Source organism: Agelaius tricolor, unplaced genomic scaffold (genome assembly GCF_023055355.1).
Source record: "Agelaius tricolor isolate 1412-34295 unplaced genomic scaffold, bAgeTri1.0.p SCAF_10, whole genome shotgun sequence".
NCBI classification, from domain to species: Eukaryota; Metazoa; Chordata; class Aves; order Passeriformes; family Icteridae; genus Agelaius; species Agelaius tricolor.
The window spans coordinates 34754426-34777357 of record NW_027269270.1 but is presented as its reverse complement, the minus strand read 5'-3'; the positions used below and the strand labels follow the sequence as shown (position 1 = coordinate 34777357).

General features: G+C 45.8%; 1 protein-coding gene across 1 annotated transcript; it reads right to left on the bottom strand.

The window, feature by feature from the left end:
• Positions 1–1752: 1752 nt before the first annotated feature.
• Positions 1753–22120, bottom strand: TNFAIP6 (TNF alpha induced protein 6). The gene is made up of 6 exons (XM_071434265.1): positions 21928–22120; positions 10358–10495; positions 8576–8737; positions 4664–4892; positions 3767–3807; positions 1753–3476 (listed from the first exon to the last, which is right to left on the bottom strand). Exons 1-6 carry the CDS (start codon positions 22076–22078, stop codon positions 3322–3324), a joined length of 876 nt encoding a protein of 291 aa, XP_071290366.1. The 5' UTR covers positions 22079–22120; the 3' UTR covers positions 1753–3321.
• Between the last annotated feature and the right edge of the window lie 812 nt (positions 22121–22932).

The window sequence follows — 22932 nt, the reverse complement described above, 5'->3', positions numbered from 1 at the left end:
GCGCCCCGCGGCAGCCCCGCCCCTCGTCGCTGATTGGAGGAGGCGCGGCGGGAAGGGCGGGGCCGCTCGGGGGGCGGGGCCGGGGCGGTGCTCAGGGCGCTCGGGCGGAGCGGGCGGTGCGGCCCGCGGGTGCCGGGATCCGGGAATAGCGGCGCAAAGGGGCGATCATCCATGGCCGCTTCCCGACAATCCCACCCTGAGAGCGCTGTCCAAACGCTCCCGGAGCTGTGGCGGCCTCGGGGCCGTGACCGTTCCGCGGAGAGCCTGGTCAGTGGCAGCCCACGCTGTGCGGGGAGAGCCTTTCCCTCATTTCCCACCTAAACACGCCCCGCCACAGCTCCGGCTGTTCCCGGGCTCCTGTCCCCGGTCACGAGGCCGGAGGTGACCCTCGGGAGGAAGCACGTGGGGTCAAATCCCCAATTAATGACTGGAAATGAACTCCAGCTCCGTGGGAGCACAAGCCGGAATTCCCTGAGGGCCCTGGGGTGAAATAGGAAATCCCGAACCCAAAATTGGAAAGCCCTGGAGCTGCGGGACAGAGCCGGGCATGGCTGAGGCTCTGTCACCTCCAGGGCGTCCCTGTGCCACCGGCCATGCCTAGCGGAACCGGATCCCCTGGGTTTCTTCCCCAAAAATTATCCCATGGGGAGTCCTGGTGTTCCCTGCTTCTCATCCCTATCCATCCTGTCTCCTCCCGGTTAAAGAAACAACAACAACAAAAGCCCCACGCCGAGGTCATAAATAAAATATTTATATTCTCCCCATGCTTTTCCTTATTCCCTTCCCTATGGACGAGCGCTGTGGCTGATCCTGGAAAATGGGAATGCTGTTGTACAACAGACGCTGTGAACACAAGGTGGCAGGATTAAAAAGCACATTTTAAATCCAGTTACATCCCAGAAATGTGGTGATACCAAACTCGTTTCGTGGAGCACAAATAGAGTGTTGGAAATAACCAGGAGAGGAGCTGCAATGTTGTTCTTCAGTACAGCCAAATTATATTCCCAGTGAAATGACAATAAAAGCTCAGAAATGAAATAAATTAGAAGAAATAAAGCAAAAATGGGGCTAAGATCTTCCTTGTGCAAACGATGGGGATTTGTGAAGGAATTCCAAATGAGTTAGAGATGGGAGCTCTGAGTTTTTTAAATGATGTGGTTTATTTTTCTTCTACACAGGCAGGAAGGGTGAGTTGGGCTCACATCTTCACTGCATGGCCCAGAAGGTCCCAAGACCCTCAGTCACAGGACTTTTAAAGGATCTATTGACCAATAAAGCACTGCCAACAAGGATATTTATGGTTTTGACCCAATCTTTAAATATTTCATCTTATGGACTCGTGTGTGAGCTTTCTTAGCCATCGTGTTATGGCACACAAACCCACAGTGCTGCATCCTAAACTCCTTGTTCACCTCTGGAACTGCTTTTATTTTCTCTATATCTTAAACTCTAAAACTCTAAACTTTCCTTAGCTTAACATGTCTCTGCTTTATGCTATAAATTCACATTCTCGCTTCTAGCACCTGAGTTTGGGAGCCTTTTCCAAGGTCTCAGATCAAACCCTGGGTTTAATTCTGAACTTTGGCTTCCAGGCCCAAAGATCTGAGAGTTCCCTGCATTTCAGATTCCACCACAAAACCATTCCTGATGAATTCAGGTGATGAGGAATACAAATGCTGCAAACAAAATGGAATTCACAGGAAAATTCTTAGTGGGCATTAAATTTCAGCAGAGCTGGACTCAACAAAACACTCAGAAACAAAACTTATTTACTCCTTTAAATTAATACAATTAATTGCATATGCAAGAAACAAAAATAACTCACTGCAAGCTTGGTGGGATTAGACCAGAGGTAGCTTTAATGCTGCTTCAGGTAAAAACATTTGGAGAAGGATTTAAAATCAGCAATTTCAACAGTCTGAAAGGATTTTAAATTCAGCAATTTCAACTAGAAAAGTCTTAAATTATTTAAATTCAGCAATTTCACCTAGAACAGTCTTAAAGGATTTTAAATTTGGTAATTTAAACTAGAACAGTCTGAAATTATTTTAAATTCAGTAATTTAAACTAGAACAGTCTGAAAGGATTTTAAATTCAGCAATTTCAACTCAAAATCTTAAAGGATTTTAAATTCAGCAATTTAAACTAGAACAGTCTGAAAATATTTTAAATTCATAGAACAGTCTTAAAGGATTTTAAATTCAACAATTTCAACTAGGACAGTCTAAAAGGATTTAAATTCATAGAACGGTAACGGTTTTAAAGGATTTAAATTCAGCCATTTCAACTAGAACAGTCTGAAATGATTTAAAATCAGCAATTTCAACTAGAACAGTCTGAATGGATTTTAAATTCAGCAATTTCAACTAGAGCAGTCTAAAAGGATTTAAATTCATAGAACGGTTTTAAAGGATTTAAATTCAGCAATTTCAGCTAGAACAATCTTAAAGAATTTTAAATTCAGTAATTTCAACTAGAACAGTCTTAAAGGATTTAAATTCAGCAATTTCAACTAGAGCAGTCTCCAACCCGTGTAAACAAGGTCCAGAACCTCGATGGTGTCTTCTGAACGTGCTTGGTGAGAAGTTCCTCCTGCTGCTTCCTCTCACCACTTTTATTCTCTTTACCAAGTAATTCCTTTAATTTTTCTGAAAGGACTTCGTTCTCTGGATGAGGAAACCCTGCCAGAACCCCTGGATCTGACAGGAAAATTGAAGTGTGGATCCAGCTGATCCTGTGCTCTCTGTGCTGCTTCCCAATCTTCACCTGGTGGCTGCCAGGCCATCCACAAGATGAATTTTTGTCTTCAAAATAACCTTACACTGAAGGCCCTTCCAGTTCAAGAAGACCAGTTAATTAAAAAAACAATAATGTGTAAAGAACAGGAAAAAAAGCAACAGGCTAAAAAATAAATATGTGGAAATCAAGGGAAATAAGGAGAGAAGAGCCTGTTAAGTTTAAAAATAATCAGGACAGACACACAAAAAGTTTGTTCAAGTGGTGCAAGAAATGAGGAGAAGGAGCAGTTTATACAGAAAAAAAATAAATTTTAAGTCTTTGGTGGCAATGAATTCTTCCGATTTTTACAGTACTTGTATTCTAAAAATAATTCTCTATTATCCATGTAAGTATATCTTATAATTTATTCCCTAAGTGTAGTTTATTACCAAAACATAGAGAAGCCAAAGAGAAAAACTCAGAAAGAGAAATGAAAAAATCTCAGAAAGACATGAAAAAATCTCAGAAAGAGATGAAAAAAATGTCAGAAAAAAATCTGAATAGTGTTCAGTCTAGAGCCCCTTTCTGTGCCTGGAGTTCTGCTCACATAATCCCAAATTTTCCAGCCACGAAGGTGCTTTTGCCCTGGGCTGAGGCATTTTTGGCCGGGGCAGGCGTGTCCAGGGTGGAGTAGCGGATCTGGAACCCCCCTGCGGTCACCGAGGCGTCCGTCAGGAACTTCAGCGTCATCACATTCCCTGAACAGGAAAAATCAAATTTTATTGGCTGGGGGGCAGAAAAATGGGGGGGTCTCACGTGTATTTTGGGGGTTTTCTAATTGTTTTCACATCTATTTTGGTTTTTTTTGGGAAATATTTTAGGGCAGTATTCATTTTCTTTATTTAATTAATTAATTTTAATTTTTTACCATTAAAAAAAAAATAATTTCAGGGTTTTTTTCCAGATATATCTTGGGCATTTAATTTTTTGTCCCATATATTTTGGTTTTAAGTTTTTTCAGTTCCCACAAAGCGTGCAAATAATTTACCTGTGCTAATGATGTCATCTGGCAACTCATCTCCACAAAACCTGGAAAAATAGGAAATGCTGGTGATTAATGTCATATACTGTAGTATATATTGCATATAGTGTACACTATAGTATATATAATATATATATATAGTATATAGTATGTAACATGTTATAGTACATAGTATATAATATACTATAGTATATATAATATGTATCATATATAATATGTAATATACTATAGTATATATAGCATATAGTATACTATAGTATATATGCCATATAATATGTAATATATTATAATATATAGTATAGATAATATATAGTATACTATAATATATTGTATAATTAATAATAATATAGAAATAATAATATAATACCAGTAATATAGTATTAATTATTGCATATTATAATATATAGCATATATTATAATATATACTATATATACAGTATATATATTATACCATATATAATATAGTATATATGACAATATATAGTATACTATAATATATATTATTTTATTATTACATCATTATTATATCATATATTATTAATAATAATATAGCAATAACAATACGATGCTATTAATATAGTATTAATAATTATTGTATATTGTAATATATAGTATGTATAGTATATAGTATATATTATATATAGTATATTATTATATATTACAATATACTATATATTATATGGCATATATACTATAGTATACCATATACGATATACTATATACTATATATAATAGACAATATATAATGCATTACATCTTATGCATTATATATTATAAATTATATATGATATATTATTCATTTTACATGTATCTCAAAAATGTTACAATTTATAATTAATCAACAGCATTTTTCTGAAGGGGGGGACCAATTTACCATAAATTTGCATATCAAATGTGCTTTACCTGCCCACAAATCCATTGACATCATCATAGCTGTCGTAGACCTCCAGGAAGTCAGCCAGGCAGGCCGTGTCATCCTCCACATCGAACTCCAGGAACTGCAGGTGGATCCTCTGCCCGTACCTGACCCGGATGTGCCAGTAGCACACTTGCTCGTTCTCGTACTCGTTCGGGTAGCCTGGAGACTTGAAAACGTGTTTGGAATCCGTGAAGACTCCACCACACTCTTTTCCTAAGGGGGAGGTAAAAGCAGGGAGAGTTGGAGTTTTAATTCTGGCTGTGGTTTGAATCTTCAGACACTTGGAGCTGGAGATTTTCCAAGGGAATCACACGGGGACATCCAGAGTGACAAAGATTCTTGTGGACAGGCTTAGCAGCTGCTCTGCAGGCCAAACAACTGAGTTAGCAGCAGAAGAAATCAATAAAATAGGAATTTATCCACAGCAAGGAAGAAAGCAAGGCTGTTCGCATGGAAACTGATAAAATAGACACATAAGGGATATTTGCAGCCTTAGTGAGCAGCACTCGTGCCTTAAAAATTTGTTGAAAACTCCTGCCAATTAATTATTGATGTTAATTGCTTTGTACCAATCAAACACAATAAGCTATTGCTTTGTCCAATGAATATAATGAGCTATTTTGATGTAACTAATGACTTGGTGTATCCGATCCCCATCTGTCAGAGGTGGGGCAGTTATCCTCTGTCCATTGGGCAGTTTTTCTTTATCTCTCCCACAGCCAATCCTCCCTCCAGGAGATCTCTGCTGTTCATGGGCCACTAATTATTAATTATCTTCTGTCCATGGCCAGTGAGTGTCCCTGCATGGCTGATAAAATTCCATCATCCCATTGGGAGATGCTCTGCCCAGGGGAGGAGCCAAGCATTCCTACCTGGATCCAATCTGAGGTTTGGGACAGCACAGCAGCCTCTGCCCACTGCATTCCCAGAGGAGCAGCTTCTGCTGCCCTGCATTGCCAGAGGAGCAGCTTCTGCTGCCCTGCATGGCCAGAGGAGCAGCTTTGTGCTGCCCTGCATTGCCAGAGGAGCAGCTTCCTGCTCTCCTGCATTCCCAGAGGAGCAGCTTTGTGCTGCCCTGCATTGCCAGAGGAGCAGCTTCCTGCTGCCCTGCATTCCCAGAGGAGCAGCTTTGTGCTGCCCTGCATTCCCACAGGAGCAGCTTCTGCTGCCCTGCATTGCCAGAGGAGCAGCTTCTGCTGCCCTGCATTCCCACAGGAGCAGCTTCCTGCTGCCCTGTATTGCCAGAGGAGCAGCTTCTGCTGCCCTGCATTCCCAGAGGAGCAGCTTCTGCTGCCCTGCATTCCCAGAGGAGCCCAGGCCCATCTCCAGCAGCCCTGGAGCTGCAGAGGAAAACTCCCCCCTTGTGCAGGATCCCTGCTCCAGCAGAGCCACAGCTGGCACTGCAGGAGGGCTGAGCCCCCATGGGATGGGGCTGTGCCACCCCCTGACACACAGGGGACAGGGGCTGCTCTGACTCTGTCAATGTTTTGTTTTCTTTTTTTGTACAATTGTATTTGTATTTTTAATTTTTCCTAGTAAAGAACTGTTAGTCCTATTCCCATAACTTTGTCTGAGAGCCCCCCTTAATTTCAAAATTACAATAATTCAGAGGGAGGGGGTTTACATTTTCCATTTCAGGGGAGGCTCCTGCCTTCCTTAGCAGACACCTGGCTTTTCAAACCTAGACACCCAGATTTTGGAAGGAGATATTTTGGAAGCAAGAGGCGTGATCCAAACCTCACTGAATTCACAGGAAAAGCTTTCATTGCCTTCAGTGGGTTTGGGGCCAGAGCTGTGTTTTATGTGAGATGCATTTGGGATTTCTGGCTCTCTCCAGCTTTACAGCTGTACTTGCAAGTCACACTGACACTCACATTCATCCTCTCTTCAAAACCCCTTGCAAGCGTGTCTCAAACAAAAACCAGCTCGTGATCACAGACCTGCTGTTGTACTCCTGCTGTTCCTGCTGCTCCACATCCCCTTTGGGATAAAACCACTCCTGCTTTGATCCAGTGGCCTTTTGGACTTTGCCAGCTCCCTGCCAGTGGGGCTGACCAAACTGGGAATTCCTGCCTGAATTTAGGATTTATCCCAGTTTAGAGCTGGGGAGAGGGAGGCGCTGTGTCAGGAGATTCAGGGCACGGGAATTAGGAGCAATAAGATGGATTAACCCCATTAACCCCCTGAGTTTGTACATTGTCCACAAGCCCAGAACTTCCCAGCTCATCTCCACCCCAGCACCTGGAGAGCTCAGGGGCTGCAACACAAGAAAGACCTGGAGCTGCTGGAGAGAGTTCAGAGGAGCCAGGAGCTGCTGCAGGGCTGGAGCCCCTCTGGAGCCAGGCTGGGAGAGCTGGGAATGCTCCCCTGGAGAAGGGAAGGATCCAGGCAGAGCTCAGAGCCCCTGGCAGGGCCTGAAGGGGCTCCAGGAGAGCTGGAGAGGGACTGGGGACAAGGGATGGAGGGACAGGAGCCAGGGAATGGCTGCCAGTGCCAGAGGGCAGGGATGGATGGGACATTGGGAACTGGGAATTCCTGGCTGGGCTGGGATTCCCAGAGCAGCTGGGGCTGCCCCTGGATCCCTGGCAGTGCCCAAGGCCAGGCTGGAGCAGCCTGGGACAGTGGGAGGTGTCCCTGCCATGGCAGGGGTGGCACTGGATGGGCTTTAAAGTCCCTTTCAAGCCAGCCCATTCCATCATTTCATGATCACTGCTGGGTGGGATGAACACTTCAAACACCTCAACAGTTCCACAAGTTCCTCCTGCCCTCTTTGGCCTCCTGGAGCAGAGCACGGGCTCAGTTCTGCCAGGGCTTTGTCCCTGTCCCCCCAGCTGCTCATGTCCCGCCTTCCTGACAGCCCAGCCAGGCTGCACAGCCCCTGGACACCAATCCCTGTAGTGCTGCAGGCTCGTGGCTCTGCACTTTTGGCAGCTCTGGTTTCCTTTGGAGCTCTGACCAAACTGGACAGCAATTCCCTGTGGCCCAGAGCAGACAAAGGAACGGTCCCACGCCGAAATTCCGAGGGCAGGAGTGTCCCTTCAGCTCTGTGTGGAACATCTGGCAGGGCCCCCACCCCACAGAGCTATTTGATGAACATAAACAAGCCCCAGCCCTGGGAGCACAAACAAAATGTGCACAGCTGTGCAGACGTCATGGCCCAGCCTGAGCCTGGCTCTGCCAGGCCAGGGAGCAGCAGCGGGGCCAGGCTGAGCTTTGCTGCCCTGCCTGGTGCCACCTCTGCCTGTCCCCTCTGGCTGAAGGGACACCAAGTGCCCACGTGGGTGCTGCAGTCACCTGCAGAGCAGCGTGCAGGAGATGGGGAGATGTCTCTGCTGGGCTTCTTGTCAGTCCTGTTGGAACTCTGATCTGCTCTGGAGAGCCGCTTCTCCTCCTCCAATTACACACAGAGCGCTGCTGGTGGGAGTTCCACTCAGAGAATCACAGAGTTACAGGATGGTTTGGATGGAAAGGGACATTAAAACTCATCCCATCCACCCCTGCCATGGCAGGGACATCTCCCACTGTCCCAGGCTGCTCCAAGCCCCATCCCACCTGTCCTGGGGCACTGCCAGGGATCCAGGGCACCCTGTGCCAGACCCTCCCACCCTCCCAGGGAACAATTCCTCCCTAGGAATTCCTCCCAGCTCCCCCCTAGGACAATCCTCCTAAGAATGCCAGTCCCAGGCAAGGCATTCATTTTCAGAGCTGTTCCATCTCAGACCAAAGAAAAGAAGGTTTAACCTTAAATTTACCCTGTTGCAGGCAGAATACCTCAGATTATGGGCAGAAAGCCCTCAGATTATTCAGAGAAATTTTGGGCTAGATGCAAAAGAGGACAAAGGAGGAGAAAAGAGGACAGAAGAGGACAGCAGGACAGCCCTGTGGTTGCTCCTCACCGTTGGGGTTGTAGCAGTAGGCGTCCCACCTCTCGCTCCTGTTGAGGCGAATTCCATAATCAACAATCCCAGTCTTGCCAAAGCCGCAGTTGGCTCCAGCTTTTACTATGGGATAGCCAACTCTGCCCTTGGCCATCCAGCCAGCAGCACACACGTGGAAACCTGCAGCAAAGGAGGCAGAAAATGCTCAGTCCTGGGCTGCCCTTATTGCACCAAGTCTGACTCAACAGCCTGGGTGTGATTGGCCTGATAGAAACTGAGCTACAGGGGGGAACAGGACGTTGAGAGGATAATTTGAAATGCAGAGGGTAAAATTGAATTGTGTTCTCCACGATGTGATTACTGGTTCTTCATCTGAAGCCCCAAATCGAATGCAGATGGACTGCACAGTCAGGTTTAAGCGCTCTACCAGCACTTGTAATCAAATTAGCCATAGGATGGGTTTTCCAAGGGTGTTCTCTCTTTCCCTTTTGAAGTCAGACAAATTTACTCAATCCCATCTCAAGGGTTCTCAGCATTAAGTTCTAAAAATAAATATAATACTACAGACAGCTAAAATCCCCAAGCGTTTGCTTAAAACACTTTCAATTTAAATTTAAATACCTGAAATGCCTCAGGGATTTCTTGCCAAACAAAAAGATCCCCTTAATGCATTTTGTGGCTGAGAACTCAACACCAACAGCCAAAGAATGCAATGTTGTAGAGACCCATCCAATGTTTTCATGGAGAGGAACTGGAACATATTTGTGGCATCTTAGGGCTCAGAGCTCCTCAGAAGAAACAAAAGTACCCTTTTCACATGTGCTGCTGCTGGGAGCCAGCTTCTGACTCAACAGCAGAGTGAAAAAATGTCTGGAGTGGAGGATATTTTCCATTGTTTTCCCAGTGCTCTGAATGAATGAAGAACTTCTTAGGAATCAGCTGGAAATGCAGGGGAGATCTCACTCAGCTCCACTTTTCACACCAAGCACAGAACTCATTCCCTTGTAGACAAAATATCTTGATGGAAATAAAAGTGGTTGGAGCAAGTCCAGAGGAGGTCAGGGAGATGCTCCCAGAGCTGGAGCCAGGCTGGGAGAGCTGGGAATGTTCCCCTGGAGAAGGGAAGGATCCAGGCAGAGCTCAGAGCCCCTGGCAGGGCCTGAAGGGGCTCCAGGAGAGCTGGAGAGGGACTGGGGACAAGGGATGGAGGGACAGGAGCCAGGGAATGGCTCCCAGTGCCAGAGGGCAGGGATGGATGGGACATTGGGAATTGGGAATTCCTGGCTGAGGGTGGTGGGGCCCTGGCACAGAGAAGCTCTGGAGTGAGTCCTGAGGAGGCCATGGAGATGCCCCAAGAACTGGAGATTCTCTCTGGAGACAAAATGCAGCAAAATAATTGTTCCAAAGATCTCCTTTTTTTACCCCTCCCTGCCTTCTCCCCATGGTGCCTCCCAAATCCTGATGCTGGACCAGAGCTGCACATGGAATTGTGGATGTTCCCCTGGAGAAGGGAAGGCTCCAGGCAGAGCTCAGAGCTCCTGGCAGGGCCTGAAGGGGCTCCAGGAGAGCTGGAGAGGGACTGGGGACAAGGCATGGAGGGACAGGAGCCAGGGAATGGCTCCCAGTGCCAGAGGGCAGGGATGGATGGGACATTGGGAACTCCTGGCTGGGAGGGTGGGGACACCCTGGCACTCCTCCTGCTCCTTACCAAAACCCCGTGGAGTTCCCAACGAGCCCCAGAGCTCGGGACAGAAACGCCAACCCCCAGCCAGCCCCCTCAGCCCCTGTGTTTCCCCAGACCTATTTTCCGAGCTGCCTCCAGCTGCTGCAGCGTGGCCAGGTGTCCTCCCTCGTACTCGCACACGGCCCTGGCCTCGGCGAAGGTCAGCCGGTACTTGCCGGAGCGCGCCTCGCGGTGGTACACGCCGGCCGCCCGCTCTGCAGGGACAGGGACAGGGACACAGCGTCAGCCAGCGCCTGTGCCTCACCATCACACAATCACAGACCATCACACAATCACAGAATCACACAATCACAGAATCACACAGAATAATGAGGTTGGACGAGACCTCTAGGATCGAGTCCAACCTGTGCCCAAACACCTCAACTATAGCGCCAAGTGCCGTGTCCAGTCCTTTATAAAACACATCCAGAGGTGGTGATTCTACCACCTCCCTGGGAAGAGCATTCCAGTACTGTAGCAGACTCCATGGAGCTGGCCAGAGCTCCATGGAGGATTGAGACTCAACAGCAGGAACTGCTGAGTGATGATGAGACAGCAAAATAAGCTCCTGTCTTCTGTCTCGCCCCATAGCTTATCTCTGTAACCCCACAGGTCACCTTTTCCCTGACCCTCACTATTGGACAAGTTTGGATCCCCCTATACCCTATAAAAAGGGGCTGGTTTAGCCCATTTGGCAGGAGAAGAGCGGTCATGGAACCCTTCAGAGATCCCTCAATAAACCATGGCTGTGGAACACCAGGACCTCTCCTTCTCCTCTCTCCCGTCTGCTTCTGCCCCAGCCAAAGGTGACCCAGCGAGCAACAAAGAGCTGGAATCCTGAGAGAGCTGAGAATCACTAAAGAGCTGGAATCCTGAGAGAGCTGGGAATCACTAAAGAGCTGAGAATCACTAAAGAGCTGGAATCACTAAAGAGCTGGAATCCTGAGAGAGCTGAGAATCACTAAAGAGCTGGAATCCTGAGAGAGCTGGAATCACTAAAGAGCTGGAATCCTGAGAGAGCTGGGAATCACTAAAGAGCTGAGAATCACTAAAGAGCTGGGAATCACTAAAGAGCTGGAATCCTGAGAGAGCTGAGAATCACTAAAGAGCTGGAATCCTGAGAGAGCTGGAATCACTAAAGAGCTGGAATCCTGAGAGAGCTGGAATCCTGAGAGAGCTGGAATCCTGAGAGAGCTGGAACCCTGAGAGAGCTGGAATCACTAAAGAGCTGGAATCCTGAGAGAGCTGGAATCCTGAGAGAGCTGAGAATCACTAAAGAGCTGGAATCACTGAGAGAGCTGAGAATCACTAAAGAGCTGGAATCCTGAGAGAGCTGAGAATCACTAAAGAGCTGGAATCACTAAAGAGCTGGGAATCACTAAAGAGCTGGAATCACTGAGAGAGCTGAGAATCACTAAAGAGCTGGAATCACTAAAGAGCTGGAATCACTGAGCTTGCCAAGGGTGGCCACGGCTGAGAGCTGAGGGGGATTTGGGCACTCTGTCTCCCACAGGGACTGAGCTATCCTGACCATCCTGCAGTGCTCAGGGATAAGGCCAATCTGAAGATCCTGGTCTTATCACAGTACTTTATTATTCTTTCAGTGAAAAATTTCTTCTTAATATCCACGTCACTATAGAGCGTGACACAGTACAAAGTACCAGGACTCCATCAGAAGGGTGCATAAGAGGGATTTGTTATAGCAACACGTTGCTTTTATAGCTTTTCAAGATATCCACATTTACTTAACAGACACATTCACTGCTCGTTGGTCACAAGAAAGAAACAAAGTTCTCAGTGGGTTGTGGGATCTCAGCACATCGTTCCCGATGTCCAGAGATGCCAGGAGAACCCTTGGGGGTCTTGGAAATCCTGGAATGTTGCCAAGAGTGTTTGGTGGCTTGATTTTGATCCATCCACAGAAGTGACAGCAGTTTGAGGACAAGAGAATCACTTTAGAGTGAAGGGTGTAAAAGAGACACATTTAGAGGGTGAAATACAGACTTTAAGGTTTTTGGTACAGGGGGGTTATGGAGACAAGATGGAGGGATCAGGGCGTGTCTTGTCCTTCTTCTTTCTTCTTCTTGTCCTCCATCTCCTGTGGTGATGTTGGCACTTGGGGATTGGTTTCTGGTGAAGGTGCACTTGCTAACATGGGTGAAAAGTATTGGAAAATAAAGGTAAATATTGTGTACGTAGATTTTAGTATAAAAAGACATGACCGCCCCGTGGGTGGTCAGAGTGCCCTTGGCTGCCTTGCAGATCAGACCTCTGTTGGGCAGACAGAAAATTCTGTAGATAAGAAACAATAAACAACCTGAAGATCGAAAAGCTGAAGAGTCCAGACTCGTCCTTTGCATCGCGTGCCACCCAAGAACCACCCGGCCCATGTCAGGGCAGAGACAGACAGACGGACCCGACAGTGGGTGACCAAGGAGCCACATCATTCTGTGAGCCAGCTGGAGTCCGTATCTTTTATCTTTCTCTCCTTCATCACCTCTCCATGGTGACAGCCTTGGTGTCTTCCTCAGGAGAGATATGGGGCTTCCCTTTATCTTCAGGAGGCCTTTGCTGGCTCACAGGAACAGCACAGAATATCTTTCCTACAATCCAACCCATCCCTTCCCTGCCGTGGCTGGAGGCTGTGTCCTCTGCTTCTGTCAGAGACCAACCCCACCTGTCCTCAGCCTCCCTTCAGGAATTGTAGAGAGCAATGAGGGCACCCCTGAGCCTCCTCTTCTCCAGGCTAAACAGCCCCAGCTCCTTCAAACCTTCCTCACGGGGTTTGTGTTCCAAGCCCCTCACCAGCCTTGTTGCCCTCCTCTGGATGCGCTCAATATTTTCTGAAAAAAAATATTTTCGGATATTTCCTGAAAAATCTCTTTGCCCAGAATTTTCTCCTGGGAAGCTGAGAAGCCTCGGAGAGGAATGAAAACAACGATTATCTGATTGCTGCTCCTGTGTTTTGCTGCTTTGTAATGTGGTTTGGCCATTGTTTGCCAACTGGTCATTGTTTCATTGGTTCCATGTGCATTGTTTTTACTTAATGACCAATCAAAGCCAGCTGTGAGTGACTCTCTGAGGAGTCTGGGTTTTTATTGTTCATTCTTTTCTAGCCTTCTGATGTATCCTTTCTCTTTAGTATAGTTTTAGTATAGGAATATAGTATAATATAGTATCGTATACTATAATATGTTATATAACATATATGTTATATATGTTATATATAATATGTTACATATATATAATATGTAACATATTATATACTATAATATGTTATGTATGTTATATATGTTATATAATTATATATATATATTATAGTATACTATAATATGTTATATAATATTATAATATATTATATTATAATATGTGTTATAATATAATATAAAATAGTATAGTATAGTATAGTACAGTGTATCAGCCTTCTGAGAACTTTATGTCTAAGCTTAATCAACAACAGAAATAAAACCTACATCTTTATAACCAAGTTACTTTAACACGATACATATGCAATCTATTTTAATTATTGCAAAAAGCCAATATTTTAATTTCACCTGTATCTATAACCCAGGTGAAGGGGAAACGTTCACCTGTGCCACACAGGAAGCATCAGGAAAGCTCAGACCTGCAGACCCCACAGGGATGTGTGTGACACCCAGAGGGGTGGATGTATGTGATGCCTTAGGATTTTAGCTTTTATATTTTTCATGTATTTGTAATCCTGCAATTCTTTAGTGTAGAAACTCCATGTCCAGTGTCAGCTGCTGTTCTCCCGTTTTGTCAGACCAACAATTCCTCTCCAGGCCTGGGAATCAAGGACACCTCACTGCCTCAGGCCCTGAGAGATGGAGACAGAAGTGAGTTGGGGGCAGCAAACTTGGGGTAAATGACTTTATGACCTGAAGCTGGAATTGGAACAGATCAACCCCCAGTATATAAATGGACCAATCTTATAAAAGTGTGAAACCTGTGACCAGTTGTCCATTTTGAGTGTAGCCCCTGGGGGGCTTTGTCTGCCCTGAACGTACCTGAAGGCCTTCAATAAATAAACTGCTTTTTATTGCCTTAATTCTGTCTGGCCTCTGTTTTTAGGTAGCCCAGAAAGGGATGTGTGTGACCCCCAAGGGGTGTGTGTGACCCCCATGGGGTGTGTGTGACACCCAGAGCCAGGATTTGGGGTGGGGGAAGTTTAGGCCAGGGCCAGTCAGTGCTGGGAGAGTTTGTGAAGAACAGAAAATCAACAAGAGCTGGGGAGGCTCCCCCGGGCTGCTCCAGGGGCAGAGGTTTGGGAACAGTTTGGAGCCAGCAGCCCCAGCCCTGTGTGTCCTGCCTGACCCAGGGGAATCCTCCTGGATCCCTCTCACAGCATCCTTCTGGCTGGAACTCCCAGAGCCTCTGCAAGATGAATCAGAGCCTTGTTTTGAACCTCCAGAGAAGTGAAATCACAGCTACTTGGATAGAGGAGAGGCAGGAATTAAAGGGGGGAAAATGTCAAATAAAAATATCCGAGCGTGTGTCACAAAGGGCAGGACCAGAACAATTGCTGGCTGACATTTCTGCTGCACGGAAAATTAAAGCAATTTCTTCATTATTTTTTACTTTGCCGTGGCAATCCCGAGACAAAACAGCTTTCCAAGGAAACCTAGAAACTGCCAGTGCTGCTACAAGTTTTACAATCTTTGCATGTTGAGCTTGTCTGGTGCCATATGTATGGAAATCTGTCTCAGCAGCAATCTGCATATCTCATCTGAGGGGTTTTTTGTTTAGGTCTCACTTATATTTAGCAGAATCTGGGAGGAATGGCTGTTTGCAGCTCTGCCCAGCCAACGTGGCTGAGAAAAGATGGAAAGCAGGATTTTTACAGTAGTTATTTGCAGCATAAAAATAAAGAATCTATTTTCTAGGGACACGCTTGGGGTTGGTGCTTTTGGCTGGGTTTAGGGGAGGGTTTTTTAAAAGCCACTGAATTGTGGTTGGGAATGGTGAGAGCCCTTAATAGACCCAGGATGATGTTTGCCAGGGTGGGTTTTGTGCCCAGAGAAATAAATGATATTGCTGACAGCAGTCTGAGGAGAGGGAGAGCGTCCCTGGGAATGTCACTGGCATGGGATAACAGCTCCTCCACAGAAAAACCTTCCTGAAGGAGCCTCACAACCCACAGCTGGGGGACTGTGGCGTGTTCTGGTACAAGCACTCCTTTTAAACTAAGAATTTATTCATAGGAATTCATTCATGAGGCCTGATTTTTAAGTACACTGTGAAAGGGAGTAACACCCATAACTAAAGATGGATCTTTGCCTGGATAATTCAATTTGACACAACAGGTCGTGTACATGGAGCCAGGGATCTCCAGAGCTTGAGGGCCAGAAGATGCCTTGGGAAGGTGAGGAACACACTGTTCCCATGCCTCCACCAGAATCCAAAGATGGTTTGGGATGATCCCATAAATGTGCCTGCTACAGCTTTTTGAATATCTTTTGGGATTGGTCAAAGACCCACTGGAACACCATTTAAGCAGGTGGGAAATGGTTTTTTTTGGGGCTGTGTTGGACAAACATTTGGTATCTAAACCTGAAGCATTGCCAAAGTCACCCAAACATTTGGGTAAGGTTGGCGAACTGGGAAATCTGCACGGCTCAAAGCACGCAGAGCGAAAAAAGCAGAAACATAACTTTTGATTTATTCACAGGAAGTATTAGTTTTCAGTCACTCAGCAGTCTGTCATGGCTGAGCCCATGAGAAATCAAGATAAATCAGCTCAGTGTGTGTGTGAGCAGGGTTGGGAATGCAGGGCTGGGGAATCCCTGAGTCCCCCAGGAGCCAGCTCAGTGCTGGGCCTGCCTGCAGGCTCTGCAAATATTTCTATTTTAACTGGAAGTTGGCATTCACAGGTGCAGATGATAAAAAAGCTGATAGTTTGCTCGAGGTATAAATTATGCTTTTACTCTCTCTTGTTGGATTAGGCCCTTTTCTGACTCAGAGGCGTTTTAAAAACTTTTATTCCGTTTTCAGTCTCATGAGAAGGGTGAGACAACACAGATGTTATAATTCACATTATTATAATTACAAGATAACTATTTTTTAATTACAATACACTATAAAAATAATTTAATTTCCTATAAATCTATTTCTCAGATGACAATTTAAAGAGTTGGAATGATTTTTTCCCCATGTTTGCCATGTTTATCAGACTGGGGAAGGATATGCAGAAGGCAGCAAGAAATGGTCCTGGAAATGTCTGAGGCACAGAAAATTGTGTTGATTTTCTTAGAGAATTCAACACATCAGTGATTTTAAAGCACAGTGTGAGGGACAAGGACTGGGGACAAAAGTTCTGAAGAATTTCAGAAAGTTCAAAATTTTTTTCTAAACTTTTTAAAGTTTTAAATTTTGCAAGAATTTGTTCTTAGTTCTGAGGATGAGGAACACCAATCATTGGCCTGGAAGCCTGGAATCCCCATCATTGATCCTTGCAGAGCATGGGAAGGGGATTGGAAACCACTGATTGTATTCCCTGAGCTCTCAGTGCTGCCACTAAAACCTCACCATTTTAGTTGGTTATTTTTTCACCTGGCAATGTTATTTTCAGATCTTATCACTCTAAAGGTACCTCCCCACACTTATTGCTGGAATGTCACTATGGACAGGCAGCAGGTTTTCCAGAATATTTCTGTTGGCTGCTGGGAATTTTGGATTTCTGTGCTGGCAGGCACTGACCCCCAGGAGAACACTGCATTGACCTGGGGCCGTGGGGAAGCTTCCAAAATGGAATGGTGGAACTGGGATTGTGGGTGTGCAGTTTGGATAGAAGTGTGTGATATCACAGGGGGGGAAACTCAGAGTTTAAGGGTTTAGAGTACAGGAATAGATAGAGAGCAAGGTGGAGGGTTTAGGGCAGAGGCTGCTCCTTCTTCGCCTTCTTCTTCACAGGTTTGGGTTGTTTTGTGTAATTGGATAAAAAAGTCCCCATTGCAGGACATCAGTGATTAGTTATTGGGTTAAATTGGAAATAATTGATGTGTCATTTCTTAATTATCCTTAAAAGGCCTTGTAGAGAGAGACAGGGCTCCATTTTTAGAGTGTCAGAGTGAAGTGCTGCAGAACTCAGGGTTTGTGAGACTGTGACAGAGACAAGAACCAACAAACACCTGAGTCCGAACAAGAAATCCCATCTCACACATTTAATCCTGACCTTGGAAGAAAAGAAGCCAAATAATGGATATATTTCTGGGAAGGTCAGCCCTTCACAGAGTCTGCAAGGCTGAGAGCAGCAGCAGCAGCAGCAGCAGCAGCAGCAGCAGCAGCAGCAGCAGCAGCAGCAGCAGCAGCAGCAGCCTGTGAGGAGCAAGCAGCCTCCATCCCTTTTATTCCTCTGCAACATGGCAAAACAGCCTTGGGAAAACAGACCCCACAGAGTCCTGCCCCAGCTCTGGGTGTCCCAGGCAGTGACACTGACAGAAAATCCCCATTAACTGATGGGATCTTGCTCTGGCACTATTCCCCCCCATCCCTCCTTAATTCCACTGTGCAGGGAGACAAACTCAGCATCAGCCACAGAGCTGGGTCAGAGCAGGGTGAACTCCTCATTTCCATATTTATGGCTCTGGACGTGTTTCCATGCCCACACTGACAGGAAAATGCACAGGAATTGCTGTTCATGGAGCTCTGAGGATGAACCTGCAGGAAATGCTGATTTTTCTGGCAAGCACAAGCACGTGCCATGGGGCCATGGGTCCCACTTCTCCAAGGACAGTGGGATCCTGCCAGGACAGTGACCCTCAGCTCACCCACAGCAGCAGGAGGGGCTGAAGTGCAGCCAGCCTCTGCTGCACAAACACAGGCAGCACGAAATTTGGCCAATAAAGGACCTGCACTATGCATGAGACCCCTGGTAAGTGCTAGATAAAGAGGAATATTTCACTTTTAAGCAGAGGGTGGCCACGTAGCTCCTGGCAGGGGCGTCTGCTGCTCAGAGAACTTCACCAAACAGGGTTGGTGCAGCACCTAAACGCCCTGAGACAGGGAGTGGGAATGGGAAAGGAATTGGAATTGTGAACAGAGGGCAGCAGCTGGCCTGGAAAACCCCACAGCTCTGAGAACTGGCACTGGGATGAGCCCAGGAGCAAATCTGGGCAAGGCTGTGCCAACCCTCCCACAGCTGGCAAAAAACCCCTGCTCACAATGGGCTGGTGGCAAAAGGGAGCAGCACCAAAATTCCAGTGGCACCAGGAACACATCCCCAAGGAGCAGCTGCAGCAGCACTGCCTGAAGAGCAGGAGGGGCTTTGGGACAAGGAAAAAGGAAAAAGGTGAAAGGTAAAAGGAGTGTTTCCAGTGACAGCAATTCAAGATTTTTATATATATATATATATATATATATATATATATATAAAATAAAAACATATATTAAAACATTATATATATAATATTTTAATATCTTTATATATTTATATCTATTATATACATAATGTTATATATTTATTATAAATTTATTATTTATCTATATATTATATATTTATATATAAATATTTGTACATAATTATTTATATTAATGTATACTTATGTACATATAATTATGTATAAAATAAAATGTACATATTATATCTTTATATATTTATTATATGTTTATACATTACATCAATATTATATTTATATATGCTAAGGGTTTGCGGAGGAAAAAGCTAAAATGGAAATTTTCCTGAATTTTGGTTTTGGCTCTTTATCAGAAGAGGAGAAAAGCAGAGCTCAGATGTCACTGTGCATCCCCAGATTTTATTCCTCTGATGCTCAAGCACGGGGAGGCTGAGGTTGGGGTGACTTCCTTTACTATTCAAGTTATTTTATTTTAAATGCAAAGAAGCATGAACTGGATGGCTGCGAATTTGCCAATTTTATCTTCATTTATATACAGAGTCACTGAATTCCATTGGTAACTGAATTAACTGCACTCTGAGGTTCATTTCAGCAATGTTATTGCTGCACTTACACAAGATGGTGCATTTCTATTTTGGTTTGTTTACTTAGCAAAAGCCATCAGGTTTTTTACCCCCTGGTTTATTTTTGTTTACTCTCCTGCTAAATGCGTAGAGGCGTAGCCAAACAGAATTTTATGATGCATTCCAATTAGCACACAGTCGCTCCATTTTAAGGCATTTAAAAAGATTTGCCTTCAAATTCATGAAACTGCTCAAATGATGGCTGTTATCCCAAATTTCTGACCAGCAGAGGTGGAGCCTGGAGCTTCCAGGCTGCTCTTTCCTGGAGCCCTCCCCACCTGAGCAGCCTCAGGAATTGTGAGGTACAGCAGGCAGGGCCCGAGCTTTGGGGGGAAGGAGAAGCCATTAAAAGAGCAGTTTCCTTATCTCTTCCACAATCCCTCCTCCCTCTGGGGGGACACCTGCTGATAACAGCCATGGAATGTCCCTGCATGGCTGATAACAACTACAGCATCCCATTGGGAGATGTGAGCCCAGAGGGAGGAGCCAAGCATTCCTACCCGGATATAATCTGGAGATTCTGGAACAGCAGCCAAGCATTCCTGCCTGGATATAATCTGGAGATTCTGGAACAGCAGCCAAGCATTCCTACCTGGATATAATCTGGAGATTGTGGAACACCAGCCAAGCATTCCTAACTGGATATAATCTGGAGATTGTGGAACACCAGCCAAGCATTCCTACCTGGATATAATCTGGAGATTCTGGAACACCAGCCAAGCATTCCTGCCTGGATATAATCTGGAGATTCTGGAACACCAGCCAAGCATTCCTACCCGGATATAATCTGGAGATTCTGGAACACCAGCCAAGCATTCCTACCCGGATATAATCTGAGATTCTGGAACACCAGCCAAGCATTCCTGCCTGGATATAATCTGGAGATTTTGAGACACCAGCACAGCTTCTGCACTGGATTCCCCAGAGGAGCAGCAGCTGCCTCTTGCCCTGGATCTTCAGAGGAAGAGACTGCACCTTTCTCCAGGATCCCTGCTCCAGCAGAACCAGCCCTGACACTGCAGGAGGGCTGAGCCACAATTCCCATTGGATTCTACAGGATCCCTGCTCCAGCAGAACCAGCCCTGCAGCCACAATTCCAATGGTTCTGCTGCCAGCACCCTGACCCACAGGGTGTCAGGTTGTGTTCTGACTCTGGCAGTGTTGTTTTCAGTTTACTGCATTGTTTATTTTGTCCTTTTATTTTCTTCTCTATTAAAGAACTTATTTGTTATTTCTTAAGAACTTATGACTTCATATATATAAGTTATATAACTATATATTGTTATTTCTAACAATAACTATTAATAACTACTTATTGTTATTTCCTGCTCCCATATTTTTTGCCTGAGAGCCCCTTAATTTAAAATTTATAGCAATTTGGAGAGGGGTGGGTTACATTCTCCATTTCAGGGGAAGCTCCTGCCTTCCTCAGCAGGCACCTGTCTTTCCAAACCAAAACAGCAGCCCAATGGAAAAGGATCCTTTCTGTGCCTCGTTTGTGCTCCTGGGGCTTTGCAGACTCCTCTGAGAGGGGCTGGAGCCACGTGGTGGTGGCTCAAGAGACACCTGAGCACTGCCAGCTCCAGGGATTCCTGGAAATCCTCAGGGAAATCCACAGCACACTGTGGGGATGGGGGATTTGGAAGCATTTGTCTGGAAAACAGAGCGCTCGCTGCGTGCCTTGATTTTGGCATCCTCTGGCGGGCTCTAGGCTGGGTTCGCTCTCTGCTGTAATGGATAATTACAGCGAGCTATAAAAGAGCCCTCAGAGCTCTGGAGACCCTCTGGAGGTACCAGAAACCTTCCCACAGCATTTTTGTCTTGCCCTTTTGAAACCTTCCCCAAACGACGTGAACAGCCCAAACATCCCCGTTTCTGCACTCTTCCAGAGAGCCAGGAAATGTTATCACTGTTATTTCCACATCATTTAGTTTCACATGCTGGACCCCAGGCATGGGAAGTATGTTCATGCAGAAAGTAATTCATTCCTTTGGCAAATGTTTCTTTTCAGGCTCCTTTTCCCTCAAAACAAAGCCACTGTTATTTAATGAACGCGGTTTTCACTTTACCTCCCGCTGCAGGAAAATGCATTCAGATGATATGTTCTATAATTACCTTTTAAAATAAATAAATAACTTTTCCTGCAGGAAAATACATTCAGAGTATATATTTATAATTACTTTTTAAAAATAAATAAATAACTCTTCCTGCAGGAAAATACATTCAGATGAAATGTTCTATAATTACTTTTTAAAATAAATAAATAACTTTTCCTGCAGGAAAATACATTCAGATTATATATTCTATAATTACTTTTTAAAAATAAATAAATAACTTTTCCTGCAGGAAAATGCATTCAGATTATATATTTTATAATTACTTTTTAAAAATAAATAAATAACTCTTCCTGCAGGAAAATACATTCAGATTATATGTTTTATAATTACCTTTCTAAAATAAATAAATACCATTTCCTGCAGTTCAGTGAAATTGTAAGGTTGTAAAAAGGGCCAGTTGCTATTCAGATGAAGCTATTTCAATGAATTTCAGTGCAGATAAATATTGGTATGGATGCGCAGCTGAGTTTTGCGCTGCCGGGCAAACGCAGCGAGCCCGCAGCACGGGCCGGGTGACGAGGGGCAGGTTTCTTACCTAGCCAGATGGAGTTGTGCAGCACGCCATCCCTGAAGCCCCAGGCTGCAGCCCGGTCCCAGAGCAGGGCAGAGAGGAGCAGCAGTGCGAGCATCTCGGGGCTGGCTGTGCCTCTGCAGCTGCTCCGCACGGCCCCAGCCTCCTGCAACATCTGCGAGCCAGATCTTAAATACAGAGCTCGGCTCTGAGGTCACGGGGCTGCTCCAATTGTGCTGCTGCGCTTCTTACCCAACCTCTGTGGTGGCTGCAGTGACTCACGGCTGGCTCTGCTCCTTCCCAGCCTGGCCAAGAAACCATCCCGTCCCTCAGTGCTGCAGCACACACAGACACTGCCCCAGCCGAGCTCTGCTCCTTCCCAGCCTGGCCAAGAAACCATCCCGTCCCGTCCCGTCCCGTCCCATCCCGTCCCATCCCGTCCCGTCCCGTCCCGTCCCGTCCCGTCCCGTCCCATCCCGTCCCGTCCCGTCCCGCCCCATCCCGTCCCTCAGTGCTGCAGCACACACAGACACTGCCCCAGCCAGGCTCTGCTCCTTCCTCAGCACTCGCTGCCTTCAAACCGCACACAATGAAACCAGGAGCCCGCCTATCTGCCGGGACTGTTCCAGTCCTCTTACATTTACAGCAGCCACGGGATCCCACACACTCCCCCTCGTCCCCATTTCAACATCCCCTCCTTCAGGAGATCCCACACACTCCCCCTCATCCTCATTTCAACATTCCGTCCTCCAGGAGATCTCACACACCCCCTCATCCTCATTTCAACATTCCCTCCTTCAGGAGATCCCACACATCCCCCTCATCCTCATTTCAACATTCCCTCCTCCAGGAGATCTCACACACCCCCTCTAATCCTCATTCCCTCCTTCAGGAGATCCCACACACTCCTTCTAATCCCCATTGAAACATTCTCTCCTTGAGGAGGTCCCACACACTCCCCCTCATCTTAATTTCAGCATTCTCTCCTTCAGGAGATCCCACACATCCCCCTCATCCTCATTTCAACAT

Coding starts and splice junctions, on each gene's coding strand:
- TNFAIP6 (XM_071434265.1), bottom strand. CDS start 22,078: ATGTTGCAGGAGGCTGGGGCCGTGCGGAGCAGCTGCAGAGGCACAGCC. Junction 8,738..10,357: donor GGAGGCAGCTCGGAAAATAG/GTCTGGGGAAAC, acceptor CCTTTGCTGCAG/GTTTCCACGTGTGTGCTGCT. Junction 3,808..4,663: donor GTCAATGGATTTGTGGGCAG/GTAAAGCACATT, acceptor CTATTTTTCCAG/GTTTTGTGGAGATGAGTTGC.